The following is a 25,447-nucleotide window of genomic DNA, read 5'->3' on the forward strand; positions in this document are numbered from 1 at the left end:
TGATGCTTTGTGTCCCTGGGAGCTCCATCACTCTACCACTCTATTCTAAGAGAGTTCTAGATCTCAGAAGAAGGCAAATAACTCCTCTTCCTCTTTAGGTTTGTGGATACCCCCAGGCTGGGTTCATGGAGACATCTTTCCTGATTACTAATATGAATCCCAGAGCAGCCTCCACCTCTCCCTGGACAGGATGAGGGGCCAACTGTAATCATACATAACTGACCATCATGGGGAAACTGATCAAGATGGGGACACAGGAGAGGCGGTTACTCCGACCAAAGAAGCTTCACTGGAGTCGCCTCCTTTTCCTCCTGGGAATGTTGATCATTGGTTCCACTTATCAGCACCTGAGGAGACCCCAGAATCCCCCCTCAATGTGGACAAAATTTTCCCCCCAGCAGCCTATTAAACTGGCCATCAGGGACCTCCCCAATGATGAGATGACAGTGACGGGCGGTGACCCTCCAGAGGCCAGCTCTGAAGGGGAGGGTGAGATGCTAGTACCCCAAGACACAGTGATCATGGATGACGCATCACCAATGGAGGATACCCCCAATCCACCCAGAACAACCAAGATCCCCCCAACATCACTGAAGTCCAGTTATAGCCCTGCAGCAGCTGGCACAAGAAGACAAAAAGAAAACATCCCACCCACACCTGGCAGAGCGCCAAGTCACTTCATCTTAACTTCAGGCAGACAGAGGGTCAAAAGTTACACCCCAAAACCCAGAGGCGAAAGGAAGAGCCCCAGCCCAGCTCACCACAGAGAAAAAGGAAGGACGCATACCCCATCCCCAGCAGGTGCACCTCGCACAGTCAGCCTCACATCAGCAGAGAGAGACAGTGAAACCATGGCAACCTATAGGCTGTCAGAGCCCAGATCTGAGAGAACAGCAGGAGAAACCAGGGCAGCTCCTCTCAAGAGAAAGGTTCTCAACACCCCGACTTTCTTAACAAGTGGAGTAGAAACAAATCTGGTGACTTCTCCAAGTCTGGTGGAAAAGAACTCCCTGGGAAGTTTTAGAAGAGGGGAAAGAAATAGTTCTACCACTCCCCAGGGAGCGGTCCTGCAGCACACACCTGCCACCTCTGAGGAGCAAATGATGGCTAGCATCCCAGTAACCATCGAAGGTGCTACTGCTGCCCGGAGAATTAGCAACCCCTTGTCCGGAACCAGTGCACCAGCCATTAGAATCGCCTCAGCCACCAACAGGGAAAATAGACCTTCCGCAGCACACAGCACCCTAGTAACTCCCAAAGGCAAGGCAACCGTGACCACACAGGTCCACCGCTGTGTGGTTGTGGAGCCAGCCGCAACTGTACCCATGGCCCCATCTCCAAGCACGACAAGCATCCTGTTCCCAGAGGCACCTGGTTCCAGTCCCTCAGCCTTGCCGCCTGGCTGGCCAAACCTCCACCCCAAGGCGGAGTATCCCCCAGACCTGTTCAGTGTGGAGGATCGACGACAGGGCTGGGTGGTCCTACACATCTTCGGCATGATGTACGTGTTTGTGGCCTTGGCCATCGTGTGCGATGAGTACTTCGTCCCTGCCTTGGGCGTCATCACAGACAAACTGCAGATCTCCGAGGACGTGGCAGGGGCCACGTTCATGGCTGCCGGAGGCTCTGCCCCTGAGCTCTTCACCTCTCTCATTGGTGTCTTTATCTCCCACAGCAATGTGGGTATTGGTACCATCGTAGGCTCGGCCGTGTTCAACATCCTTTTTGTCATCGGCACCTGCGCCCTCTTCTCCCGGGAGATCCTCCACCTCACCTGGTGGCCCCTGTTCCGCGATGTCTCCTTTTACATCCTCGACTTGTCCATGCTCATCGTCTTCTTCCTGGACAGTCTCATTGCCTGGTGGGAGAGCCTGCTGCTGCTGCTGGCCTACGCGCTCTACGTGTTCACTATGAAGTGGAACAAGCAGATTGAGCTCTGGGTGAAAGAACAGCTAAGCAGGGGGCCAGTAGCCAAAATCATGGCCCTGGGAGACCTCAGTCAGGTAAGGCAGTCTGCTTCCAGCCTTCCCAGGCCTCTTGGGTGTGAGACGGGAGGAGGAGGCTAAGGACTAGAGAAAGGGCAGAGACAAGGCTGCCAGAGGCAGCTGCTCCTCCCTCCCACCCCCAGCCCCCACCTTTCACCCCCACCCCCCACCCTCCTACCCCCCCCCACCCCCCGCGGTTTATTTCCAGCTTGCCTGAGCTCTGCCGCCTGCACGTGTGGCCGTGGCTCTACCCCACCCATCTTAAATACCGGTCGTGGTTATGATCCTGGAAGAGAAGTTAAAAAATTCATCCAGGGTCACAGGGCAAGCAGGCAGTAGAGTCAGGATTTGAATCCAGCTTGTTCTGATGGGTGTCAGGAAATGCCATTTGAGTTGATTTTGGAGGAAGAAAAGAGATGGAAGGGGCGGACAGGGAAAAATGCTAATCTCTCCCGAGTACAGGGAGTTCAGAGTTTAGGTGGCCCCATTATTTTCAAGTATGGTTGTTCACAGGCTGGACTTGGAAAAGAGTGTGGCTTAGGTGGAGTCTGGGGAGGGAGGTTTTTTTCCCTTATTTAATATCGGAGATGAGGGGAGCCCCGCTCACTCACTGACAGGCCAGCACCCAGGCACAGCCTTCAGTTTGTACGTACTGGAGACCTGATACCAGACATGCATGTGCTGAGGCTGCTTCTCACTTTCCCCGGGGTGGGGGTGGGGCAGCTTTCCTGTTTAAATTCATTGGATGGTTCAGTGACTTGAAAGATGGCATCATATTGGGGAGGTGACCTCTGAAAGCAAATCCCAAATAGGGACCCCTGTCCTTCCTGTTCCTGGAGGGTGAGTCTGGGTAAAGGTTGGCTCATAGCTTTTAGTGGGAGCAGGATCTTTCGTGCAAAGAGCGTAGGATTTAACTACTTAATCCCTAGCAGTTTTGATGAGTGGACAGGATGTCTACCAACCTCTGCAACAGGAGGCAAGGGATTACACTACTTCCTTTAGAATTTTTGAACTAACACACTGTTTTGGTCAGAGCATGGAACCAAAAGCCAGATCCCCTGAGTTCTCACCTGATACTGCTTTTCAATTAACGGTATGACCTGGACAGGTCTCCTCTCCATCCTTTCCCAGTCTCTAGGGTAAACGCTAGAGTCCACTTAATTACCGAAAGGTTCTGTCTAATGCTGACTTCTGGTAGTGTCTCAGTCCAAATGAGTCCAATTCTGACAAGCCCCACCACAGTGGTCATTCCTCCATGTATCATTTATACAGGGCACAGTCGGGTGGAGGGCGGCAGGAGAGTCCTGCCCGGGGTCACAGTGCTGGCTGGGTCAGAACTACTGTCTGACTCCCTAATCACTGCTGTTTCCACTCAGGCTGCTCCTCCAGGAAGCCGCAGGCTTAGAGAGAGGGTGTTTCCTTGCTGCATAATTCAAGCTGAGGAAGCAGGAGCCTCGACGGAGTCCTGGCTTCTCTGAGAAAATCCCTAGTGTGTGTCAGGGCAGTCTTGTTCACGCCCCCTCTGACGTGCCCCCTGGTTCTTTGTAATGATTCTGCTTTCCTTGAAACACACTCTGAGATTTCTGCCGCGCCTGAGCAAGGCCTGCAAAGCCCATAATTTTAATGGAGAATTTGTCCAACTTAATTGTCCAGGGCCAATAGTAGCAGCTCTTTGCCAAGCGGTAAGCAGGGGCTGATCCGCAACTGTGTTCTTACTCTATGTTGACACTGATTCAGCAGGATTTTTAATTGACAGTGTTATTAATGAAATGTTGAATTACTAACTATACTTGAAGGTAAATCCAGAAGTATTTAACATATGAATGCACTGGACTTGCCACGAATAATGTCCATGTATGAATAAGTATAAATAACTCAAAAACTGTAGTTGTTTAAAAATGATTTAGAGTTCCGTTCTGGGTGACTTTTAGCTACAGAGAGAGCAAACCACCCTCTTTGGTGTCTGAATTTAACTGGTTATGATCCGATCACACAGCTGTGATCTGACCACAGGGACTAAGTGATACTGTATCTCACCGTCAATGAGAGGACAAGCCAATGCATTGATCTATAAAGCAGTTCTGTGCAAACTCAATCTTTGGTGTAGAGAACCATTCTGGTTTTCAATCTTTGTGGCGTAATGTAAGCCTGTGCCTGCCCTGCAAAGTGTTTCTCCTTACTGATGAGACCATGAAAGTAACCTCCTCTCCTCCCTCCTCTCCCCTCCTCCCTCTCACTGGATAGTGGCTCTCCTGGATCAATGGATCCCTTTAGCTAAACATTGATGGAGAAGGCAGGGCTCAGAGAAACTGAGCCTTCCCCATCAGCCATGGCTCTGAAATTGACAAGTCTGGAGAAAAACAGGGCAAGGCATGCTGGGATCCACGGAGCAGGGCTAGTGCAGCTCTGACCTCTGACCAGGCAAGGAGAGAAACACAGGAGAGAAAAAGACAGCAGCTCCTCCCCTTCCTCTGCACCATCTGCTTCAGCTCTGCCACTGGGTGGGAAAGCTAAGTGTGTCCCAGAGTCTTATTCTGTACGTATTTGGTTCAGTCTCTTCAAGACCAGTTCCGGGACTGGATTCCTGTTCAGTGAAGAGAGGAGTCAGGAGGGGAATCCATGCTTATGAGGGGTCATTCAATGGACCTGTGCCTTTACAGTCCCTCTTTATCCCTTCCCCCCTCTCCCTTTCCCTTCTTTCCCTCCCCTCCCCTCCCCTTCCCCCTCTCCTCTCTCTTTCTTTTTTGAGGCAGAGTTTCTCTGTGTAACCCTGACTGTCCTGGAACTCACTCTGTAGACCAGGCTGCTGGCCTTGAATTCATAGATCCACCTGCCTCTGTTTCCCTGAGTGCTGGGATTAAAGTTGTATGCCACTGCCCTGCAACAATTTCTTATTAAATTCTACAAAACTAGACTGTTATCCTTATCTTACATATGAAGAGACAGGAGCTCAGAGTGGGCACTTAACCTGGCCAAAGACACACAGTTAGTCAGTGATAGTGATGATGGTGAATCAGTATATTTGGGTTTTAACTCAGGTGCCCTGTTAACTATCCCCTGATCCATGGACAAGGCAAGGAACTCTGCACACTGTTTATTAGTTAAGTACCTGGATGAAAGGCTGTGTGAAGGATACAGCTACCATCGAGGAAGAGAATCCTGTGTGGGATATCACATTGCTGTTCTCCCAGGCCTTCAGTCGCCGTGAATGGGGTGAGACAGCCCAGGCATCAGCAGACTCTGCTAAAGCCAGGCAATAAAAGCCTTCTGCTCTGCAAGCTATACCAACCCTCTCTTTCACAGCTCGATGGCACTCCTGTAGCTAGGAAGTAAATAGCTCCACAGTGAGTGAGCAGGGGCGCTGCATGGTCGTGTGCAGGGGTTCTCCCATGGGAGGGCCTTGAACTTTCACCCAACAGGTGTGGCCAGGTTTCTTAGCTGGGTGATCAGTTTATGTTGCATTCTGTTCCAAGCACATAGAACCAGAGTGAAGAAGTTTCTTGGGAGCTGTCATTCTAATAAAATATATTTAAGACTATTATACTATTTCCAGAAAGAAATTATTTAGTATTGATCATCTCTCTCTCTCTCTCTCTCTCTCTCTCTCTCTCTCTCCATATATATATATATATATACATATATATACATATATATGTATCTTTAGATTTTACATCTTTACATCTATTTAGTGTATGTGTTACATGCTTTCATATGCCACAGTACATGTGTGGCAATCCGAGGAGTTGGTTCTATATCACGTGGGTCTGAGGGGATAACTCTCAGGTCATGAGACCTTACCCTCTGAGCCACCTTAGCAGCCTGTGGAGAGCATTTTAGAGCGTCTCTTTTGACATTTAAGGCAGCACTGTCAGATTCACATCGACTGGTGTAAGCTTCCTTTTAGGATCCCAGTATGGCGATGGTAAAATGTCTGCATTTAGCTCTCTTGGGAACTTTATATTGGGTGCTGAGGCACTTTATGTGTTGTTTCTGGCCCCAGATTACAAATCTCTGAACGTCTTTAGCCACGTGTGCTCACGGAGAGCCAGTATCCTACAGTATCCTACACTGGCATCCAGGAGTGACGGGTCCTTCATTGCACGTGGAGTGAGGAGCTTAGCCGGAAAGGGCCAGCCACGGGCAGAAGAGCGGCCCTATGGAGTGCCAATAGCAAAAGGGGCGTAAGGCTGAAACCATTCTACACTCTGCACCAAAGAATCCCTCAGGATGTGAGGCTCTGAGGAAAAGCCTGGCACTTGGTCCTGAACATGCTGTGGCTTGTTTTCTCCCCAGTAGGAATCTTCTTCTTTAACCAGCAAGACACACCCAGGCAAAGCAGGGGTATCTGCAGAGGATGGTCTTCCTATCTCTTGTCAGGGTTGGCATTTGTCATGAAGGGTCATATCAGTGGCCTATATAGCCAGCTTCTTGCTGTAGAATGGGGAGCCTATGGATAGAAAGCAGCCATCTTGGCCCTTCCTACCTCTGAGGGTCCCATGTGTGTTAGGTTCCAGGGAAGCTACTGTGCTGTAAGAGAGCTCATCTCAATCTTTGAATCATTTTTCCCCAGGCCCGGGGCTGCAGCTCAATGGTCGAGTGCTTGCCTAGGGCATGCCTTTCCTTGGATAATGGGGTGTTTTTAGAGTCCCCCAAGTGGGCAGTGCCAGCAGATGACACCAGAGACACTTATTAATAGCATAGCACAAACATCCACACAGGCAGACTCCAGCTGCTTGTAGTCTCCACGGATACGTGTGTGCCTGTAGAGGTGTTCCAGGCATTCGTACAACACAGTGATATTTTCTCCCATGGAACATGATGGGATTACTCCCAAGTAATCTTCATGGCGCTCTACGAAGGACCGTGTGCAGGCCGGATGCTCTGCCGCCTGAACTAATTAGAGAATAAACCCAACAAACAGCTGCTTAGTGAGGGGCACAGAGATGAGAGTGGTAGTTAATAAGGGAATTTCAGAGTGTGAGGAGTTACTGTGAGGGCTTCAGGATAGAACTCAGCAAGCATTCCCGCAGGAAGGAAGAGTACTCTCAAAAGCCCAGGGCTGGAAGGACTGGGCACATCAGTGCCATTAGTGATCAAGGTGGGGAGACTGGTACAGGTACTCAGAAGGATAGGGCACATGGGAATTAGATACTGACTGGGTTTCATTTGAGGCACAGGAAGAGATGATCAGAGTCCTGTGTCAGAGGCCATCCCCAAACTGCCATGTAGAGAATGAATTTTAGGTGCACAGTGATGGAAGGAGGAGGAGCAGCCAGTCTGACTAGGAGCTGTTTGGAGCACCCAGCTGTCCAGCTGTGTGTGTGCACATGCACGCATGCATACAGCTGTCTGTCCATGGAGATGTTCTGAGGAAGTTACCGTCTGAACTTGGCAATGAGTAGGGCAGGAGAAGTCGAGGATGGTGCTGAGCTTTTTGAAAGGAGCAGAGAGTGATCCAGTCACAAAGAAAGAGAATCCCGGAGGGAAAATGAAAATCGGTTCAGGAAACTCAGGAACCCTGCTCGGGAGTGGTGAGTCTGGGCTCTTCGATGCTTGTCCAGGAGGTGGTTACACACAGGAGCCTGAAGACGAGGCACAGGTCTGGGTGGGAAGTGTGAATTTGTGGGTTGATAACAGATACCATAATCAAGGGAGGGCCAAATCTCTGAGGTGAGAGAGACAGAGCAAGGCCACAGAGACCCTGTCTGATACTCTCGGCCTGTTAGGTCTGTGATACGGTGACAAATCAAACACACTCCCGGCTCTCCTGGAGCTCAGCTTAATGGAGGAACTGGAGTTTGTCCAGCCTTTGTGGTACCTGATACTTATTAAGAAGGAGAATATAAAACCACTTCTACAAAATTAGGCATGTAAAGGGAGAGAGGCCCTGTAACCTAAGCCTCATCAGCTACACAAAGGTTCTCCTTGGTGGGGAAGATGGAGGAGTCAAAGCCAAGAGTTACAGCATTGTGTGGAAATGTTTAGGCAAGTGTTGAGGGACTTCATACTGCAGAGGGCCAGGGAAGCCTGGTAGAGCGGGATACAGGAGGCTGCCCTGAAGGAGTCTGGTCTTGCCATCCTGTGCTGTGGTTGGACCAGAGGAGCGGGAGCTGTCTGTGAGAAATGAGACTGCGGCTGTGCCGTGCCGTGGTCCCTGGCTCCGGCAGCTGAGCACTTGAAATGAGTGCAGACAAGCAAGTGTGAGATGCCCACCGAGCACTAGGTATTCACAAAGAAAAAGTGCAAAACAGTTCAACTTCTTTATGTCCATCGCATTGGAGGGGCACACCTGGAGGAGTGTGGAGATAGCTCAGTGGGAGATCACTTGTCTGATGCGTTTGATCTATGAGTTTAACAACAAAGTTTGGATGTGGGGAAGCACTGGGTTTGTGTACGTTATTTAACTGGGTGGTGGCCTCAGCACACACCGTTAATCCCAGCACTCAGGAGACAGGCAGAGGGATCTCCATGAATTCAAGGCCAGCCTGGTCTACAGTTTCAGGATAACCAGGGCTGTCTCAAAAATAAAAAGTAGATTATTAAAAAGAGTCACAGGCTGGCCATAGTGGCACACATGCTTTATCCCAGCATTTGGGAGGCAGAGGCAGGCAGATCTCTGTGCTCCAGGCCAGTCAGTGCTGCGTAGTGAAACCCTCTCAAAATGCAAGACAAAACTCAGCTGAATGAAAGAGCTGTTTGCAGTGCAGCGCTGTGGATGAACAGGAGGTTCTCTCTCTAGGGGACAGTGGGCTTCTAGAACATAGAGGGGGCACAGTGTGACTGAGGCCATTGGAGCTCACTGTGGCTGAGGGGTGGAGATTCAACCTGAAGAGACAAACTCTAGAGGCAGAAGTGTGGAGGCCCAGCTGAGCAGCCTGAGCCCAGGCCTGCTGGCTCACGGGTATGGGCTGTGAGGCAGGCAGAAGATCATACTCACAGCCACGGCTAACTCCAGTTCCAGGGGTCCGACACCCCTTCCTGACTTTCTTGAGAACAAAGTACCCACATGGTAGAGATTCACACTCATTCATACTAAACCAACCTTTTTTTTTTCTGTTGATCTGCATTTGATTCCTGGAACTCACAAAAAGTAGAAAGAGAATCAACTCTGCAAAGTTGTTTTCAGACTTACACACACACACACACACACACACACACACACACACACACAGTAACAATGATAAACAAAATATAGTAATTAAAAAAAAGTCTTGCATGAGCTTGTAACTCAGCATTCAAGGCAAGGAGGGGCTAAACAGCAAGATCTTGCACCCCACCCCACCCCTACAAAAGGCATCAAAGCTAGAAGTGCATACCAGACTGCCCATGAGCACACAGTTTTTTTTTTTTTAGCTGGAATAAATCTGAGAAGCAGAAAACCATTAGGGATGTGCGCTGGGGAGCGAAGATCAGTCTCTTGGCTCTCTGTGGACAGAGCAAACCGTTCTTTGTATCCAGCGGCCTCGATGGGAGAACGCTGGGCTTGAGGAACATGGAGGTGGGTGGACAGTGGCAGCCCGCCTGCCTTCTCGATAAAGCCCCGGGGGTGTTGCGAAGGCTTTAGAGGAGCTCACTGAAGCGCGCAGCTCTCCCTCACACTCAGCTGGGTCATTTCAGCTCTGTGGCATTCACTTAGAAGGCCATTCTTTAACAGTGAGTGGCAGCCGCTCAAGCCTTCCCTACCCTTCAAAGGCCGTCACTCTGTCCACTGCAGGAAGCCTTCCTGGCGCACCTCACACAGCAGCACCGCGTATGCCTCTTTTATTGTGACCCATGTTCTGCTTTGCCTTGCGTCTGTGGGATATGTCTCAATTCCTTTCTGAATGCAAACTTTGTGCCCTCAATATCTTTTCTCCGCATAACCACCAACATAGTCCCTTCCGTAGCACAGTGCACACCCTCAATGGCACGTGCTCAGTATACAAGCAGAGTGGCTGGACTGGACGGGAGGGAAGCCCATGGTCAGGTGGTATTTTCAGAGCTGAACAGAGAATGAAGCTGTTCTGCTGCAGGGTGGCCTTGGTGGCCAATAACGGAAGCAGGGGGGGGGGAATGTAACGATAGCCACCAAGGCAACTTTGAGAGACCTTGGTGCCTAGAGATAGCGCCACAGGCCACCTGGGATTGTCTGTACACTCTCCTTTCCTTTGTGGAGAGCCACATGTCAGGGGAACAGAGATGACTACATCAAAAGATCACTGCATGGTAAAAACAGACAGACAGACAGACACACAGACAGACAGATGTAGGATCTAGGGGATGGTGATTTACTTCTGCAAAGCATTCCACAGAGGGGGCTGAGGTAGGAGGATCACCACAAAGGCCAGCCTGAGCTGTATAGTGAATTCTAGGTTAGCCTGGGCACATAGTACACTCATCTATAAAAATAAATAAAAGACTGGACTCTAGCTGAGTAGACAATTCACATATCCCTCAGATGGCATTTCAAGGCTTCAGATGCAAAGACAGTGGGCCTGGTGGGCTTCAAGTTCTTTCAAACTTGGTCTCACTCCTCAGCAGGCACTTATCTGATCCCAAGGCAAGATTTTAGAATCACAAGATGTGCTAATGCTGTTCAACTTTCAAGGGGAGAGCGGGATTGAGGGTGGGGTGCAGATTAAAGGGTCGTGGAGAAAGCTTTATACAAGAATCTACCCTGATTTTTCTGAGCAGGAACAAATGGTACGATCCAGGTTAGCAGAGAGGGACAGAGAAGGCATCTTTGGCAGAGGGAAAGGACACGAACAGGGAAAAGGGTAGAAATTGATGAAGTAAATCTATCATCCGCTTTAAAAATACACTGCATCTTTATGTCTTTTCACATGCAAAGAGGTTGGGGGAAATGCTAAGACAGAAAAGAGTAGATATCTATAAGAGATGTACAGAGGGGGCTAGAGAGATGGCTCAGAGGATAAGAGCACAGGATGATCTTCCAGAGGTCCTGAGTTCAATTCCCAGGAACCACATGGTGGCTCACAACCATCTATAATGAGATCTAGCACCCTCTTCTGGTGTGCAGTTATATATGCAGATATAACATTGTATATATATATATATAATAATAATAAATGAATTTAAAAAGATAGAGGGCTGGAGAGATGGCTCAACAGTTAAGAGTACTGGCTGCTCTTCCGAAGGTCCTGAGTTCAAGTCCCAGCATCCACATGGTGGTTCAACCATTTGTAATGAGATCTGACACTTTCTTCTGGTGTGTCTGAAGACAGCTACAGTATACTTACATATAATAATAAATAAATCTTCTTTTAAAAAGATAGAGAGATGGAGGATGGTGACATTTACATTTGAGACCTGAGGCATGAGGAGGGAGGAACCAAAGCTGGACAAACAGGAGGAGGAGGAGGAGGAGGAGGAGGAGGAGGAGGAGGAGGAGGAGGAGGAGGACAAGAAGCCTGGATGTGCTTTCCAGGCAGGTGGCACATTTAAGACAAAAGATGGTGGGCACGGTGAGACAGTTTCTGAGGACAGATTAGCTCCTGGGGTGTTTTGCAGTAGCAGCTTCCCTACAGAGAAGTACGGAATGGACAGGAAGAGCCGTGACATCTTGTGACTCATCTCTTGACCTCTGTTCCCCTCTGCAGCCCAGTGATGGTGCCATTGAGGAAAGTGAGCAACAGGACGACAGGAAGTTGAAGGTGGGTGATGCGTGAAGCTGACCCAGCGGGGGGAGGGGGGGAATGCAGCAGCCCGGTTGGAGCAGGGATAGTGCAGGGTCTCAGGATATGTCTAAACACCAGGTTGCTGTGGCCCTGATGCTGTGTAACCTGCTCAACTCAGGGAGGCCTGGAAGGCTCCTGGGAGCTAGCAGGGTGAGCCAGGAAGGAGTAGGCTGTGTAGTGAGGGCCTCTAGGCTCCATGGTGCTAGTTTGGGAACTAAATTCTTAACATATATCTCTAAGATGCAATTTGGACTAGAGAAACTCAAGGCCTGTTTTCCAATCCCAATGTTGATTGATAGAAGTTTTACTACTGATGACTTCAGCACATCCAGAGCTAAGAAACTTGGGGGAAGGGCCTAAGGTTTCTGAAAGACTAGCTTAAGGCCCCGTGTAGAAGGAGTTATGGGAACGTTGACAAGAGGCAGGGGTGGGCGTGGGGGGCGGTGGCGCAGAAACCTCCTATATCCATTGTAATAGTCACAGCCACTAGGTGGCAGAAGAGTTCAACTGGAGCGAGGCAGGGAAGGCAAAAAGGGTAATCTTAGGGTATTTCAGTGTGTCCCTATGAATAGGTGTGTGCCCCATCGGTGTGCAGTACAGGTGTGCTTACAGCTGGCGACCGTTGTCCAAGCCAAGACCTGTTGGTGCCGTGGAAGGTTTCTGAGGGTGTAAATCACAGTGGGCTCACAATCAGTAGACCTGGGCTGCTAGTTTGATTCTCTCCCTGCGTGATCTTGGCTATATCACCTCCCTTTGCCTGTCCTTCTTTTCTGTAGATGGGGATCCTAGAACACTAGCTTATCTCTGGGCGTGGAACAAGCAAACACAGTCAGGCTCTCTGTGTGGCCCATCTGCACAGCAGCCTGCCTGTATGGATATGGATGAGGGTGTGGTTTTAGAAAGGTTGCTTGCTGGGAGGTGCACACCTTTCCATCACATGGTACCACTGATCCACGAGGCCTGCTCCCTGTGGAGGTCGTGGGACTCATGTAGGGCGCAGAAGGAGCTTGTCCCCGAGGAATCAGAGGGAGGGAGAGAGAGAGCTGGAGGCGAAGGAAGCCCTCTGTCTGGTCTCTGTGGGAAGGAGGCAGGCTGCAGGGGAGGCTCTCCTGCAGCCCTCCCCTGACGGGCAGGGACCCACTGAGGCCTGTCCGGCTCTCCCCTTGCTCAGCTCCCGTCCGTGCTGACCCGAGGGAGCAGCTCGGCCTCTCTGCACAACAGCATCATCCGCAGCACCATCTATCACCTCATGCTCCACAGCCTGGACCCCCTGGGGGAAGGTAAGCAAGGCCTCTTCGCACCCGTGCCATGCCTCCCCTCCTGCTACCGGAGAGAATTTGGGACTTGCAAACGCTGGGATGAGAGGACAGTTATCAGAGAAGAGAGTGGGTAGTGAAAGCTAGACAGCCTGGAAGGCAGGGAAGATGGAAGGCCTGGGCTCCCCAAGGCAGAGCTCTGTGGAACATGGTGGCTGGGGTCCTTACGTAATACTCTCCTGTCTCTCTGTCTCATGTCCCTGTCTGTAAAATGAAGGGCTTTATCTACAGCCGGGACACAAATGCCATGGCCTATTTGGATCTTGCTGGGACAGATTTATTGTCCCACGGGATGCTCCAGGGGACACCTCAATAGCCCTCTGGCATCTCTCTTTGCTCTGTATTCAGTTCTGGAGTCCGAGGAAGCTGACTCTCCCAGCTCCGCTTTAGCTAGGAGTCCTAAAGGGCACTTTAGGATATGTCACAGCCACTTCTGGGGCGGGGCAGTGCACAGGGTAAATGCAGTGTCTAAGGTGCTGAAGTTGAACTTGACGTAATAGCAGCGGTGGAGAGTCCCATACCTCACAAGTCTTCCCAGTCACTTCCCCAGAGTGCTACCCCACCTGTCTCTAACCACCCTACTGTCCACCTCTCGGGAACTCTCCTGCTCCCGTTGGTCAGTTCCGGGGCATGCAGTCAGGCAGGAGATCCTCCACATGGCACAAAAAGAATGAGCCCAGGGAGACCCCTGGCCAGCCTCTCCGGTTAAGAGGCACATTCGGGATCTCAGAATTTCATAATGCCCTGACCTACCCCTTCAGACACATCACGGGGCGTTATGTGTTTAAAAGTATATTGTACTAGAAAAAGCAGGGCTGAAGGTAAGGCAGTGAGACCTCTCTTAGAAATGCTTCAAGGTGAGCCTGGGCAACACGGCAACAAGCCCCAGATGAACAGAATAAGCAGATGGGACGGCCTTGGGTGCTGAAGGCTGGGGTGGACCTGGCCTGGCTCTCTAGGTCATGGCTAACCATTCCCAGCAGAATCACTGTCTCTAGCCAGTTCCTGAAAACGAAGAACTTCTCCTGCATGGACTGCGGGACTCCCAGACCCAGCCACCTCCGTGAGCAGCGGCTGCCAGCTGGTCTGCTTGTCCTAACAGGATTATGTGATGCTCGGGGCCAGGCCGAGGTCAGAGGAGATTGGCACTAAGGAGATGATCCAGCCATGCTGGGTGGGGACAGGGCACTTGAGGGAACAGTGCCAGGGAAGCTGGTGACCTTTGTCCCAGCCAAGACCTGTTATATGGACTGTGGCTGTGGTACGCCATAGGTCATTGAATAACTGCAGGTGTGTCCTGGGATGCAGCTGGAGTCTGATCGTTGGCCAGTGCCTCTGCCCAGGAGGGCTAGGTGCCCCCACCCCGCCAGGCCTTTGTTCCCAAGCCACCCCAGATGTCTGTTTCCTGGGCAGATTCCAGATGACTATCCAGGTGTTTCCACCCTTCCCCGGTGGACCTTCCCAGATCCAGCTCTGTCCACAAAGATGATCCCTGTCCTCTGAACTCTTACCTCCTGGCCAGGGTGGTGATTTCCTCCCTCAGGTCCCACGTTTCTCTTGTGTTCTCAGTCAGAGGTGTGGGAGAGAGCAGCAGTGAAGGAGACATCCGGCAGTCCTGGGAAATGAGAGGCCAGGGCAAGAGATGTGACTCCCTCCAGCCAGCAGTCAACAGATGTGCCAGGGCCAGGGTGGGGAGCCCAGTTCGCCTTTCTTTGATTATGGCAATCCTCTGTTAAGCAGGATCCTATAGCTATTGATTGAATCTAGGTGGCAGAGTTGTTCTGAAGTCCTGAACATTCCAGGAAGACCAGCTGGGTGCCAGGACACCTTGAGGGACCAGAGGGGCCACAGTGGAGACTCTGCAAATGAACTTACTGCCACGGCAGCAGCAGCAGCTGAACACCGCAGAGGGCTTAGGGCACAGGTAGCAAGGAGGAAATGCCAGGGTTGTTTTTCTGTTTCCTGCCCATCCTGCAGCCACGCAGAGGCTTCATTCCACCCAGCTTCCCAGGCTGTATCTTCTCAGCATCCTTACAGTCTGCCTGACTCCCTCGCCCATTAGAGGATCTTCAGGATCTCTTTGCTGATGGGCATTTTCTCCATAGAACTGCTCCCTCAGTGGATAGCTGCTGGCCGCTACTGCTGTCAGCCCACCACCATCATTGTTACAGCCAAAAAGTAACATCGTGACATCTAGGAGCTGTTTTAAATACAGTCCTGCATAAATCCACCAACCATCTTCAACTACGACCCTGGAAGGCTTTTACGGGTGAAGTGCCATCACTACAGCACACCTGGTCAGGCTAAGATTCACACCCGGGCCCTCAGGCTCCAGCATGTGTGCCCGATGGTGAGGCTGAAGCACTGCCGGGGTCAGGCATCCCTGTCTACTGCATTTGTAAGTTAGGGCTCTGGGTGCATCATGATGTTGCCATTTGCAGGACACACACAAGCTTCCTCAGTAACCCAGGGACAGAGCTAGCCTCATTTAGAAGAGGAACCACGCGGCCATTACTCCGTGTGACCATTTTACAGTTGCCCTGGCAGCTCTTCCCCACCCCCGGGCCATATAGCTGACAGGACTGCCTAAATTCCTGCTTCTCGGTCCATCTCTCTTCCTTCTCTCCCTCAGTGTTACTCATGGGAAATCTTTTGCACATTGCCTGGCGCATAGTTATGGAGGGAGAGAGGCGCCCTCTCCATTATTTCTTGGAAATCAGGGCAGCTGTTCCGTGTTGGCTACTCTAGAGGTCTCAAGCAAAATCTACCCCAAGAAAATGTGACCCCCCCACTCGGAATCTGTGTGCCTGGATCCACGGGGTATGGCCAAAGCTCAGGGGCGGCAGACCCCTGGAGCAGCCTGCACAGGATTGCTGTCCTGACTTCTAGTAGTTTGTAAAGAATAAGCTAAAAGGGACCTTACAGCTTATCTAGTCCAAGATGGCAAACACGGTCCTCTCCGGTCAGATCTACTCTTCCTGCCCATCATGGATATCACTGACTGATCCTGGCAGGGACTATCCTACGGAATTTGGATCAGAGGTCTCAAATGAGCATTGCTTGAAGTCATAAAGGAAATGCATCCTGCAGGCAGGTCCCAAACCAGCCATATGTTTATCAGAGAGGAAATAGGGGGAGTGACTTGCCCAAGGTCATAGTTAGTTAGTGATGGCAGGGGGACTCAGCCAAGTTTACAGCCGAAGCACCAGGAATAGGCCTTGTGAGAAGAGATCCAGACACCCCAGGCCTAAGCTAGCCTTCTAAGTCCTATCAGCATTGGGTCCTGACTGAAAGCTGTGCTGAGCGGCCCCTGCGGCCCCAGATAAGATGTCTTCCTTTCTCCTTTGCAGCCCACCCCTCCAAGGACAAGCAGGAGAGTTTGAATCAGGAAACCAGCGTCCTTCCCCAGAGCAAAGCAGAAAGCAGCCCAGACGGTGAGAGAGAGGCTGGCCACTGGCCAGGTTTATCCTGCCTCTGACCCCACTCCTGCCACAGCCAGTGCAGAGCAGCCGCCAAGGCACATGTCAGTCAGTGTCCCTGAGGCTTTTCCTTCAGTGATTTTTTTCTGTGACAGACTCCCAGTAGCTTCCTCCTTCTTCTGTTCAGATGAGGCAGACACGGGAAGGCCAGGGGGGCACCCAACTCCCATATCCTATTTCCTAAATCTCATTCCAAGTGAGACTTTATTTCTTCTACACAAGGACAACATTGCTATGACTGGTTTGACGTGAGCAGGCTTACTGGGGGAAGGTGACCTGGAGCCCAGTGACAGAAGCCTAGCAGGCAGGACAGCATTGACCAGGTTTACCCAGCTCACTCAGCAACCCACAGAGACATTCTTTCTCTTGCATAGCCCAGGAAGCCAAGGTTCAGAGAGAACTGCCCAAAGCCACACAGTCCAGAGGTTGTTAACCTGGAGCTAACATGAGCATTTCATAGTGTTCAGAGGCCCTGTTCTCCACAGTTCTGATCCCTGGCCTCAGAGCAGTTTGCCTTTGAACTCAGCGGAATCCTTTTCAAAGGACCAGCCCTGATCCATTAACCCAAGTAGTTCCAGCATCCCTGGCCACAATTCCAGGAAATGCCTGTGAATACAGGGCAATGCTTCCCAGATGTCCTCTCATCCCTAACGTAATCAGGGGACAGGGCAGGCACAGTTCCCAGTCCCTAGCCCCTTTCCTGCCTGTCTCTGCTCTGTTCCCAGAGCCCCGCTCAGCTCTCACCTAACCCGTGTTTGTCCTTTAAGAGGAGGAGCCAGCCGAGCTCCCTGCGGTCACGGTCACTCCAGCCCCTGCTTCAGACGCCAAGGGAGATCAGGAGGAGGATCCAGGCTGCCAGGTAGGCCCTCAGCCTCTGCACAGCTGGAGGAATTTCAGACGCCAAGGAAGGGCTTTCTGGCCAAATAATTCCTACTCAAAGGCCTGAAATCCTGTTTATCCCTGTGGGGTGAACCATGCCCCTTCTCCGAAGCCCTTTGGAAAAAAAAAAAAGCACACACTTTCCAGACCCAGAAAGCTCATGGCAACTCCCGAGCGTGAGATAATACATATCTCAGAGTGTGTATGCACAGCCACGTGCTATAAGATAATACGTATCTCAGAGTGTGTATGCACAGCCACGTGCTATAAGATAATACGTATCTCAGAGTGTGTATGCACAGCCACGTGCTATAAGATAATACGTATTCAGAGTGTGTATGCACAGCCACGTGCTATAAGATAATACACATCTCAGAGTGTGTATGCACAGCCACGTGCTATGAGAACATAAGGAATTGCTAGTGTGACAGTCCAGACCACCAGTGGCTTGAGTGCAGGGAGAGTGCTGGGTGGGAGGCTTCACTGCAGGCGCTCTCCTCATCCGTGGATCCTAAGGCACCACTTTGCCTTGAGAGCATCTTCTTCAGTACTCTCTGGTCAAGCTTATTTTATATCCGTGTTTTCCTACTATGGGTCCTGCTCGCATGGCTCCCCCTCCCTAGAGTCCCTCCCTCTCCGTCCCTACAAAGCCTTACGTGGCCTGGTATGGGTGGAAAGCTCCCTTGTCTATGGGGCTTCCCCAATGAGCCAGAATCCCAGTGCTCATAGGACTTTGCACCTGACACGGGGCTCCCACAGCTGCTTCCTGTTCTGAGCCTCCCCTGGCTCCTCTACCAGATCGTGAGGCTCCTGAAGGCAGCATCCAAGTCTGAGCCATGTCAACCTCTGCCTTAGAGGGAAACATCCTGCCTGGCTCACGATGCATTCAATACAGGTTGAGGGACTGGCAATACACAGGCGTTAGTTCTAGCTTTGCTTTTCCTATTCAGCACCAGAGGCACACTTTTCTCTCACCCACAGTCTAGGCAACTTTGGGGCTCTGTCTCTCAGATGTCTTCTGGTATGTGAGCACCAAGCAGGCCCATTATGGCCAACTCATGGGAAGAGAACTGAGAGGATGCAGAAGCGTCTGGAGCCTCAGTCCAGGAAATAAAGCTGAGCCTCAGAGGGAGCTGGGTAGAGGCCCAAGAAGGTGCCCCTGACTCCGTTTGCTGCCTCCCCCCTGCTTTCCCTGTGTGCAGATGCTATGGCTTCAACCCTACCCTCTGGTCTATAGGGATCAAGCAGTGACCAGTTCCCTGTCTTAGAATCTGTTCAACCTGTTCACATGTCAGGGGTCTAATGCATAACCAGGGAGCTGTGGTCCTGGGAAAGATAAGAAACCTTCACTGCAACACAGAAGGGAGCTGTGGTTCACCAGAGCTATTAGGCATGCATTTCCAATGAGATCACAAGATAACTCTTTTGGGAGCCAGGGAAGGTGTTACAGCTGGGTGGTCTCACACCTAATGACTTAAATGAACTGCCCTCTCAGGAAATCTGCTCTTGCAGTGGGGCCAGAGGAGGGAGGCAGGAGTGACTGCAGACAAACCCGATTCGCTGCTGATTCAAAGCCCAGGCATCTTGAGAGAGTAACACTTTGCTTCTTTAGCCGATCCTCAACTCTGGTTGCATATTAGGAGAATATGGGAAAACTTTAAAAAGTAGTTCCCTGCCTACCCACTGAGTCAGCATCCCCAGGGCAGGTCCTCCAGCATCCTGGCTTAAGAAATTTCCAAGTAGGCTGGGCATGATGGAGCGTGCATTTAATCCCAGCACCCAGGAGGCAAACACAGGCATATCTCTGTAAGTTCAAGGCCACCCTGGTCTTCATATCAAGTTTCATGTTTGTCAGGGCTGCACAGAGAGACCCTATCTCAAAAAAACTAAAGAAAAACTTGCTTAAGGGAATAGACTAGCATATTACAGGTCATTTCATACCTGGGACGGTCAGAGTTGGTGGCTTTTAGTGTGTAGGACAAGGAACATGTGAGCTACAGATGATTGCTTCTATCTCAGAGGTGCTAAGTCAGCTGCTACAGGTAAAGCCAGAAATCTGCAGTTCTAATAAGATCCCAAGATAACAAGTTTGAAAGCCAGAGACTGGGTCAGGATATTAGTTTGGTGGTCAAGAGGTAGAAAATTGAACTACAGATGTTCAAATCCCAATGCCATCACATACAAACTGTGGACCATGGGCAATTTCCTCTACCCTAGTTTCTCCACTAGTAGGATGGGTATAATTCTATGTATTGATGGGTCCATGAAATACAGCAAATGCTATTGTTATTATTATGAAGTCATTTCCTATTGTGTCTGACACCTAAGAATGTGCGACAAAAAGGAATATGTATCACCATCATCTTATACATCATCTTATACACACACTATAAGAGTCTGGGAGCTCAGTAGACTTAGCAAGGTGGTGCGTCTGACAAAGCATCAGGCCATGGAAGCCTGGAACCTAGGACAAGGGAGGAGACAGTCTTGTTCCAGTGTGTGTAGGTTCTGTGTTCAGTTTTGGATGTTCCATTCACGGTATGGCTAATTAGAAGAAGTTCATCTAGTGGTGCCAGCCTCTGTACCATAGCATGCAGGAAGCTGGAGGACCCACACAACTTCAACTCACGGAGGTGCTGTCCTGTGCAAGAGTACTTAGGCATATGACTCCAAAGAGTAAACTATGCGGTGGGGTGGCGGTGCTTTGATGTAGATATTGATTTCAAACCCGAAAATGCTGTTAGAGCTGAAGATGTTGCTGTAGATGGTGAGTTTTCCAGCCCTGGAAGTAACCAAATAAAGGCTGGATGACTACTGGGCAGGCATGGCATGATGGGAAGTTTGCTGGGCCAGCTTTCTCCTCTGGATATGTAACTGTCCAGATGCTGTCTGATAGCAACGAAATAAAAACAGGGAGCAAGTGGGGTGAAAATCAGGTGGAGCTGCTGCCGGCCATTAATCTGCTGTCTTTGGATTGTAGGAAGATGTGGAAGAGGCTGAACCCAGAGGAGAAGTGACAGGTGAAGAGGGTGAAAGGGAAACTGAGGCGGAAGGAAAAAAAGATGAAGAAGGGGAAACTGAGGCAGAAAGGAAAGAAGATGAGCAAGAAGAAGAAACTGAGGCAGAAGGAAAAGAGGAACAAGAAGGGGAAACTGAGGCAGGAGAAGAAGTTGACCATGAAGGGGAAACTGAGGCAGAAGGAAATGAAGTTGACCATGAAGGGGAAACTGAGGCAGAAGGAAATGATGTTGACCATGAAGGGCAAGATGAAACCAAAGCAGACACTGAGGTGAAAGATGGTGAGGGTGAAACAGAAGCCAATGCTGAAGACCAAGGTGAGGCCACCCAAGGTGAGAAAGGTACAGACGGTGGAGGGGGAAGTGACGGAGGGGACAGTGAGGAAGAGGAGGAGGAAGAGGAGGAAGAAGAGGAGGAAGAAGAGGAAGAGGAGGAGGAAGAGGAAAATGAGGAGCCTCTGTCCTTGGAGTGGCCTGAGAGCAGGCAGAAGCAGGCCATCTACCTCTTTCTCCTGCCCATCGTGTTCCCACTGTGGCTGACAATACCTGATGTGCGGAGGCAGGTGAGAGTGCCTGGCTGGGTCACAGGCTGCCCATCCTGAGGAGCTATGAGGCCTTTATGATTTAGGCTGGGGAACATTAGCTGGATGAACGTCATCATGAGGATGTGGAGTGGAACTATAGCCTCTGCAGGGGATGATGTACCACACCTAAGTCAGGAGCTGGAGACCTCAGCTGTGCCCTATGCCTGCCACCTTAAGCAGTGTGGACCAGTCCCTCTTGGATTCCAATCTCAGTATTCTGATCTTAGTTTGAGAATGATGATGGCCTTGTGTGCCATCCAGAGTTCACAGATGAAGTCTGAAAACCGGGGTTGATAATTGCTATTTCTCCATAATCATTCTCTCTGTAGGGAAATAATACAATCCACATAAAGTCTGGAGAGGAACGGGGCAGGGGGAGGTTCAAAAGCCAAATTCGAGTACTTAGCTGGGTGTGATTCTAGAGTGTCCATAGCTCTCTCCAGGCAGGTCCTGCAGAATGCCTGTCTGACACCCAGGCTCTTCTTACCGACTGACTCCAGGGGGCTCCCTGGGGACAGGGACACAGCTTCATGCTCCTGATCTTCCTCATGATTAGACATCCCATCCATCAGACCTCATCACATATTGGACTTCCCTCAGAGAGGGGCCAAAGGCCGGTAGCCTCTGCAACTTATTTCTCTTCCCTTTGCAACCCCCACAGGAGTCCAGAAAGTTCTTTGTCATTACCTTCCTGGGATCCATCATCTGGATAGCCATGTTCTCATACCTCATGGTATGGTGGGCTCACCAGGTGAGTGGACAGTGGCTCAGTCTTCCACCAGCAGGTCCTAGTGCTTGCCCTCTAAGCTGTGTCTCCAGGATCCAGGACTGTTAAGAGGGCACCTGTGGTTGCTATGCTATTTGTAAAGGCTTTTTAAAAGTAGACTTTCATCCCTTCAGATGCTCTCCAAGCATGGTTTTCCCATCCTAACTGGTATTCAACTATTTCATGGCACAGGAGAGCCTTCACATCCGGATTCCAGTGGACAGGCTGGCCTGACTCCCAGAGTGGTGAAATCCTGTCCCTCACTGAGTCAGCTCCCTGGCACCATGTCAGTCTTCCTCTGCCCGAGGACCACGAGATTTTGTGTTCTGCCCAGAACAATTCAGCACACAGCCATAACTTCTGGCTCTTCTCTAGGCTAAGCATATGGGCAGTACTGTCCGAACTTCTATCTGCAGCCTGGCTTAGCTCCCAGTGCACAGCAGAGCTCACATGTCCAGGAAAGAGATGTTGACAGAGCAGACTATTGAAGGGGCAGTTCTTTGGGCGTGTAGAGTTGTTACAGTTGGGATGACAGTGAGGGACACATCTGGTATCGTCAGACTTACAGTGACTCAGTGAAGAGCTGTGTGGTTCCCTGCAGCCTGGGATAGGGGCCTGGCTCTTTATCACCCACCCCATACCTATTCCTCTCCTGCAAAGGGCATGTTCAGAGCCTTGGTGCTTTGATTATATAGTGAGTCACTGGTGCTGGGAATTCTGCTTTTCCACCTGGGGTTGCCATGGTTTCTCATCACTGTTGCTGTTTTACCAGGTTGGTGAAACCATTGGGATTTCTGAAGAGATTATGGGTTTGACAATCCTAGCAGCAGGTACTTCAATTCCTGACCTCATTACCAGTGTGATCGTCGCCCGGAAAGGCCTGGGAGACATGGCCGTGTCAAGCTCAGTGGGCAGTAACATATTTGATATCACAGTGGGGTGAGTGGTAATGTTACTTTCTAAGGCATATTCAGAATAACTAGAGCTGCACTGGCTCAGTTGGCTGACTTTCTTCTTCATTCATTATAGACGCAACAAAAGAGCATTTGTACGGTTAGTCCTTAAGAGGCAATGAAGGATCCACCCTCCATTCACCACAGCCCTAAATTAGCTGACTGGGATGTGAGGTCCATTCATTTATTCTATTTCCCCGTATGAGAGAATACTGCCCTTCAAGGAGGCAGAGCAGGGGCTGAAGGGGCCATGCCACTCCTTTTCCTTCCTATGTGGGCTCCTGCTAGCTCAGAGGAGCAAGAACTTTTATAGAAACAAGTACTACCCCACCCTCCTGTTTAACCACTCCCTCCCTCACCCTAGTCTCCCAGGGCTGTCAGAGCATGTGGGTCAGTTTCATTTACCTGCTCATGTCTTATATTTGGTTATTTTGCTTGGAATGTGTGTGTGTGTGTGTGTGTGTGTGTGTATTAGGGAGGGGCAGTGGGTGGTATAGGTATCAGATCTGATCACTGAAGAAAATTTATCCTGAGGTAGGCCTTAATCATAAAAACTGCTAAACTAGTTCCACATTGACTAGGGTTAGTCCTATTATACATTGATAAACATTCAGGGGTGGGACTGGGGGGAGGGTGGGGGTGGGGAATTGGGGGTGGAGATGAGGGTGGGGGTATCAGACTCATTACTTTTTTCATTGTGTTTTTGGGACTCAGTCTTACTGGCCTAGGCTAGTCTCAAACTGAGGATCCTCTGCCTCTGTGCCTAGTGCTATCCTAATAAGCCCAGCTCACAGCACTTGTCTTAACCTAGGCTCTCAGTGACAAGCTTTGAGCCCTCTGCCAAGAACTTATGTTTCTCTAACCTGCATTTCCTCATCAGTGATTTGAGGTTAATGATTTCTGCTTCATCCTGTGACTGTGAAAGCAAGAGCTCTGAAAACCTTAAGACATTAATCACCCTAATCAAGCCCCCGGGACACTAACTAATCACCCTAATCAAGCCCCCAGGGGCACTACGAACGTGGCCACTGCTCACACTAGTTTTCTTTTGCAGCCTGCCTGTCCCTTGGCTCCTCTTCTCTCTCATCAATGCCCTGCAGCCTGTCCCCGTCAGCAGCAATGGCCTGTTCTGCGCAATTGTCTTGCTCTTTCTCATGCTCCTGTTTGTAATCTTCTCAATTGCATCGTGTAAATGGAGAATGAACAAAGTCCTGGGCTTCACCATGTTCCTTCTTTACTTTGTGTTCCTGGTCATCAGTGTGATGTTAGAAGATCGAATCATATCCTGCCCTGTGTCTGTCTGATTCTGCCACTGATGCTCAAGATGGACATAGAGCAGAAGACCACGCTGGAAGTTACTGTCCCTCTTACCATACCAATCCAATAATAAACATGATCAGGAATGTGAACTGGGCAGTGCAGACCCTCAGAAGTGACGGTCATCATAGCTGAGGCTTCTCTTTGCAAACATCTGCAGCTTCTGGTGGATCAAGAGTGTTACCTTGGAAGGGAGAGTTCCTACCACTCAGGCAAGCAGCTGTCATGCAGCCAGAGGGCTTCCTATACGAGACCTGGGGTTACTGTTGGGATGGCAGAAAGAAGACAAGTACCCTTGCTCACAGTTCCTTGGTCACTCCTGAAGAGCCATGGCGCAACATGCAGGGTCGAAGGCTCGTTCTCCCAAACACTGCCCTAAATATGCACCGCCAAGTGCTATTCTTCCTGGTGCAATTGTGAAGCCACATCAGGTTTGCTGTCTTTGTGAGTTCAGTTAATGAGTCTAAGAAGTGAAGGCTTTGGGGCAGGGGGCAGGGGCAGGGGCAGGGGCAGGAATACATGTTATCTTACCCCACAGTCCTGTAAAAAATGCATGCCAATGTTTTCTGTGTTAAAAAGAAGATAACAGCTTTTATTGTTGCATTTCTGGAAAATGAAATTAAAACAGAAAGCAGCCTAGGGAATGAAAGTCTGTGATTTGGTTTGAATCGGAGGCTGAGATTTGAGAAAGGAAACTACTCTTAGGGCTATTTAAACATAAGCACTTACTGAAAATCCACATTCCTTTGTCTCCATCGGTGGTCACTTCAAAGGATTATTCTGACACAGCTGCCCTGCTGCTCTTGGGCATTTTCTTGCCCAGGAGTGACAACTTCACTAATAAAGAGCCAAAGGGATGTGTTTGCAGAGGCCGGATCTGGCTCATGTATGAAGAGATCTAGGGCTCAGTGCTATGTTTGTATGCCAACCTAGGTAAGACTGTAAAGAAAGAAGGCCAGTCCTTTGGATAGTTTATCAGTGGGTCTCAAGGCAGTTTACAAAGGAGAAATTTCAAAAATGCTCAGCACAGTGATGACACAGCAAGAAAGGAAAGAGTACTGCTTGTTATGCAGACCAGGCTGGCCTCAGACTCGCAGAGCTCCTGAGTGCTGGGATTAAAAGACGGCCACTAAGCGTGGCTGAGTATCTTATTTTTAATGTCATAAAGGACACCTTAAAAAGTCATGGTTAAATACTTTCTATGAGGTTCCATATGCTTGCATGTTAAATACCTTTGGCCACTGCTTTTACTAGAATCAAGCTGAGGAGAATGTTAGAAATACAATTTTCATGTCTTTGGTTTCAGAGCACAAGGAACATGAGTGTCTGCAGATTATGCTCCAAATGATGTTCTAGACACTAGGAGTGATGTGGTAGCCTGTGAGAAAACAGCAGGACAGGTGGGAAAGAAAAGCAGTGGGTCATTCTAGGATTGGAGGGTGGAGGTCTTCAAGTATTCTTCTTTCAAGATGGG

The 25,447-nt window shown here is 50.1% G+C and overlaps 1 protein-coding gene across 2 annotated transcripts; it reads left to right on the forward strand.

Annotated features, from left to right (window-relative positions):
- Positions 1-227: 227 nt before the first annotated feature.
- Positions 228-24,494, forward strand: Slc24a1 (solute carrier family 24 member 1). 2 transcript variants are annotated; one of them, XM_052188033.1, is made up of 9 exons: positions 228-2,003; positions 11,585-11,638; positions 12,834-12,942; positions 16,329-16,412; positions 17,225-17,316; positions 20,317-20,916; positions 21,599-21,688; positions 22,476-22,642; positions 23,711-24,494. In XM_052188033.1, exons 1-9 carry the CDS (start codon positions 228-230, stop codon positions 23,958-23,960), a joined length of 3,222 nt encoding a protein of 1,073 aa, XP_052043993.1. In that variant the 3' UTR covers positions 23,961-24,494. The 2 variants fall into 2 exon arrangements, with proteins under 2 accessions (XP_052043993.1, XP_052043994.1); XM_052188034.1 differs by lacking the exons at positions 12,834-12,942; positions 16,329-16,412; positions 17,225-17,316.
- The last annotated feature ends 953 nt before the right edge of the window (positions 24,495-25,447 follow it).

This window comes from Apodemus sylvaticus, chromosome 7, assembly GCF_947179515.1.
Source record: "Apodemus sylvaticus chromosome 7, mApoSyl1.1, whole genome shotgun sequence".
NCBI classification, from domain to species: domain Eukaryota; kingdom Metazoa; phylum Chordata; class Mammalia; order Rodentia; family Muridae; genus Apodemus; species Apodemus sylvaticus.

Bases quoted from the DNA above. Each gene is read 5' to 3' on its own strand.
- Slc24a1 (XM_052188033.1), top strand. From the start codon at position 228: ATGGGGAAACTGATCAAGATGGGGACACAGGAGAGGCGGTTACTCCGA. The intron at 12,943-16,328 runs GTAAGCAAGGCC...TCTCCTTTGCAG, and splicing joins CCTGGACCCCCTGGGGGAAG to CCCACCCCTCCAAGGACAAG. The intron at 20,917-21,598 runs GTGAGAGTGCCT...CAACCCCCACAG, and splicing joins TACCTGATGTGCGGAGGCAG to GAGTCCAGAAAGTTCTTTGT.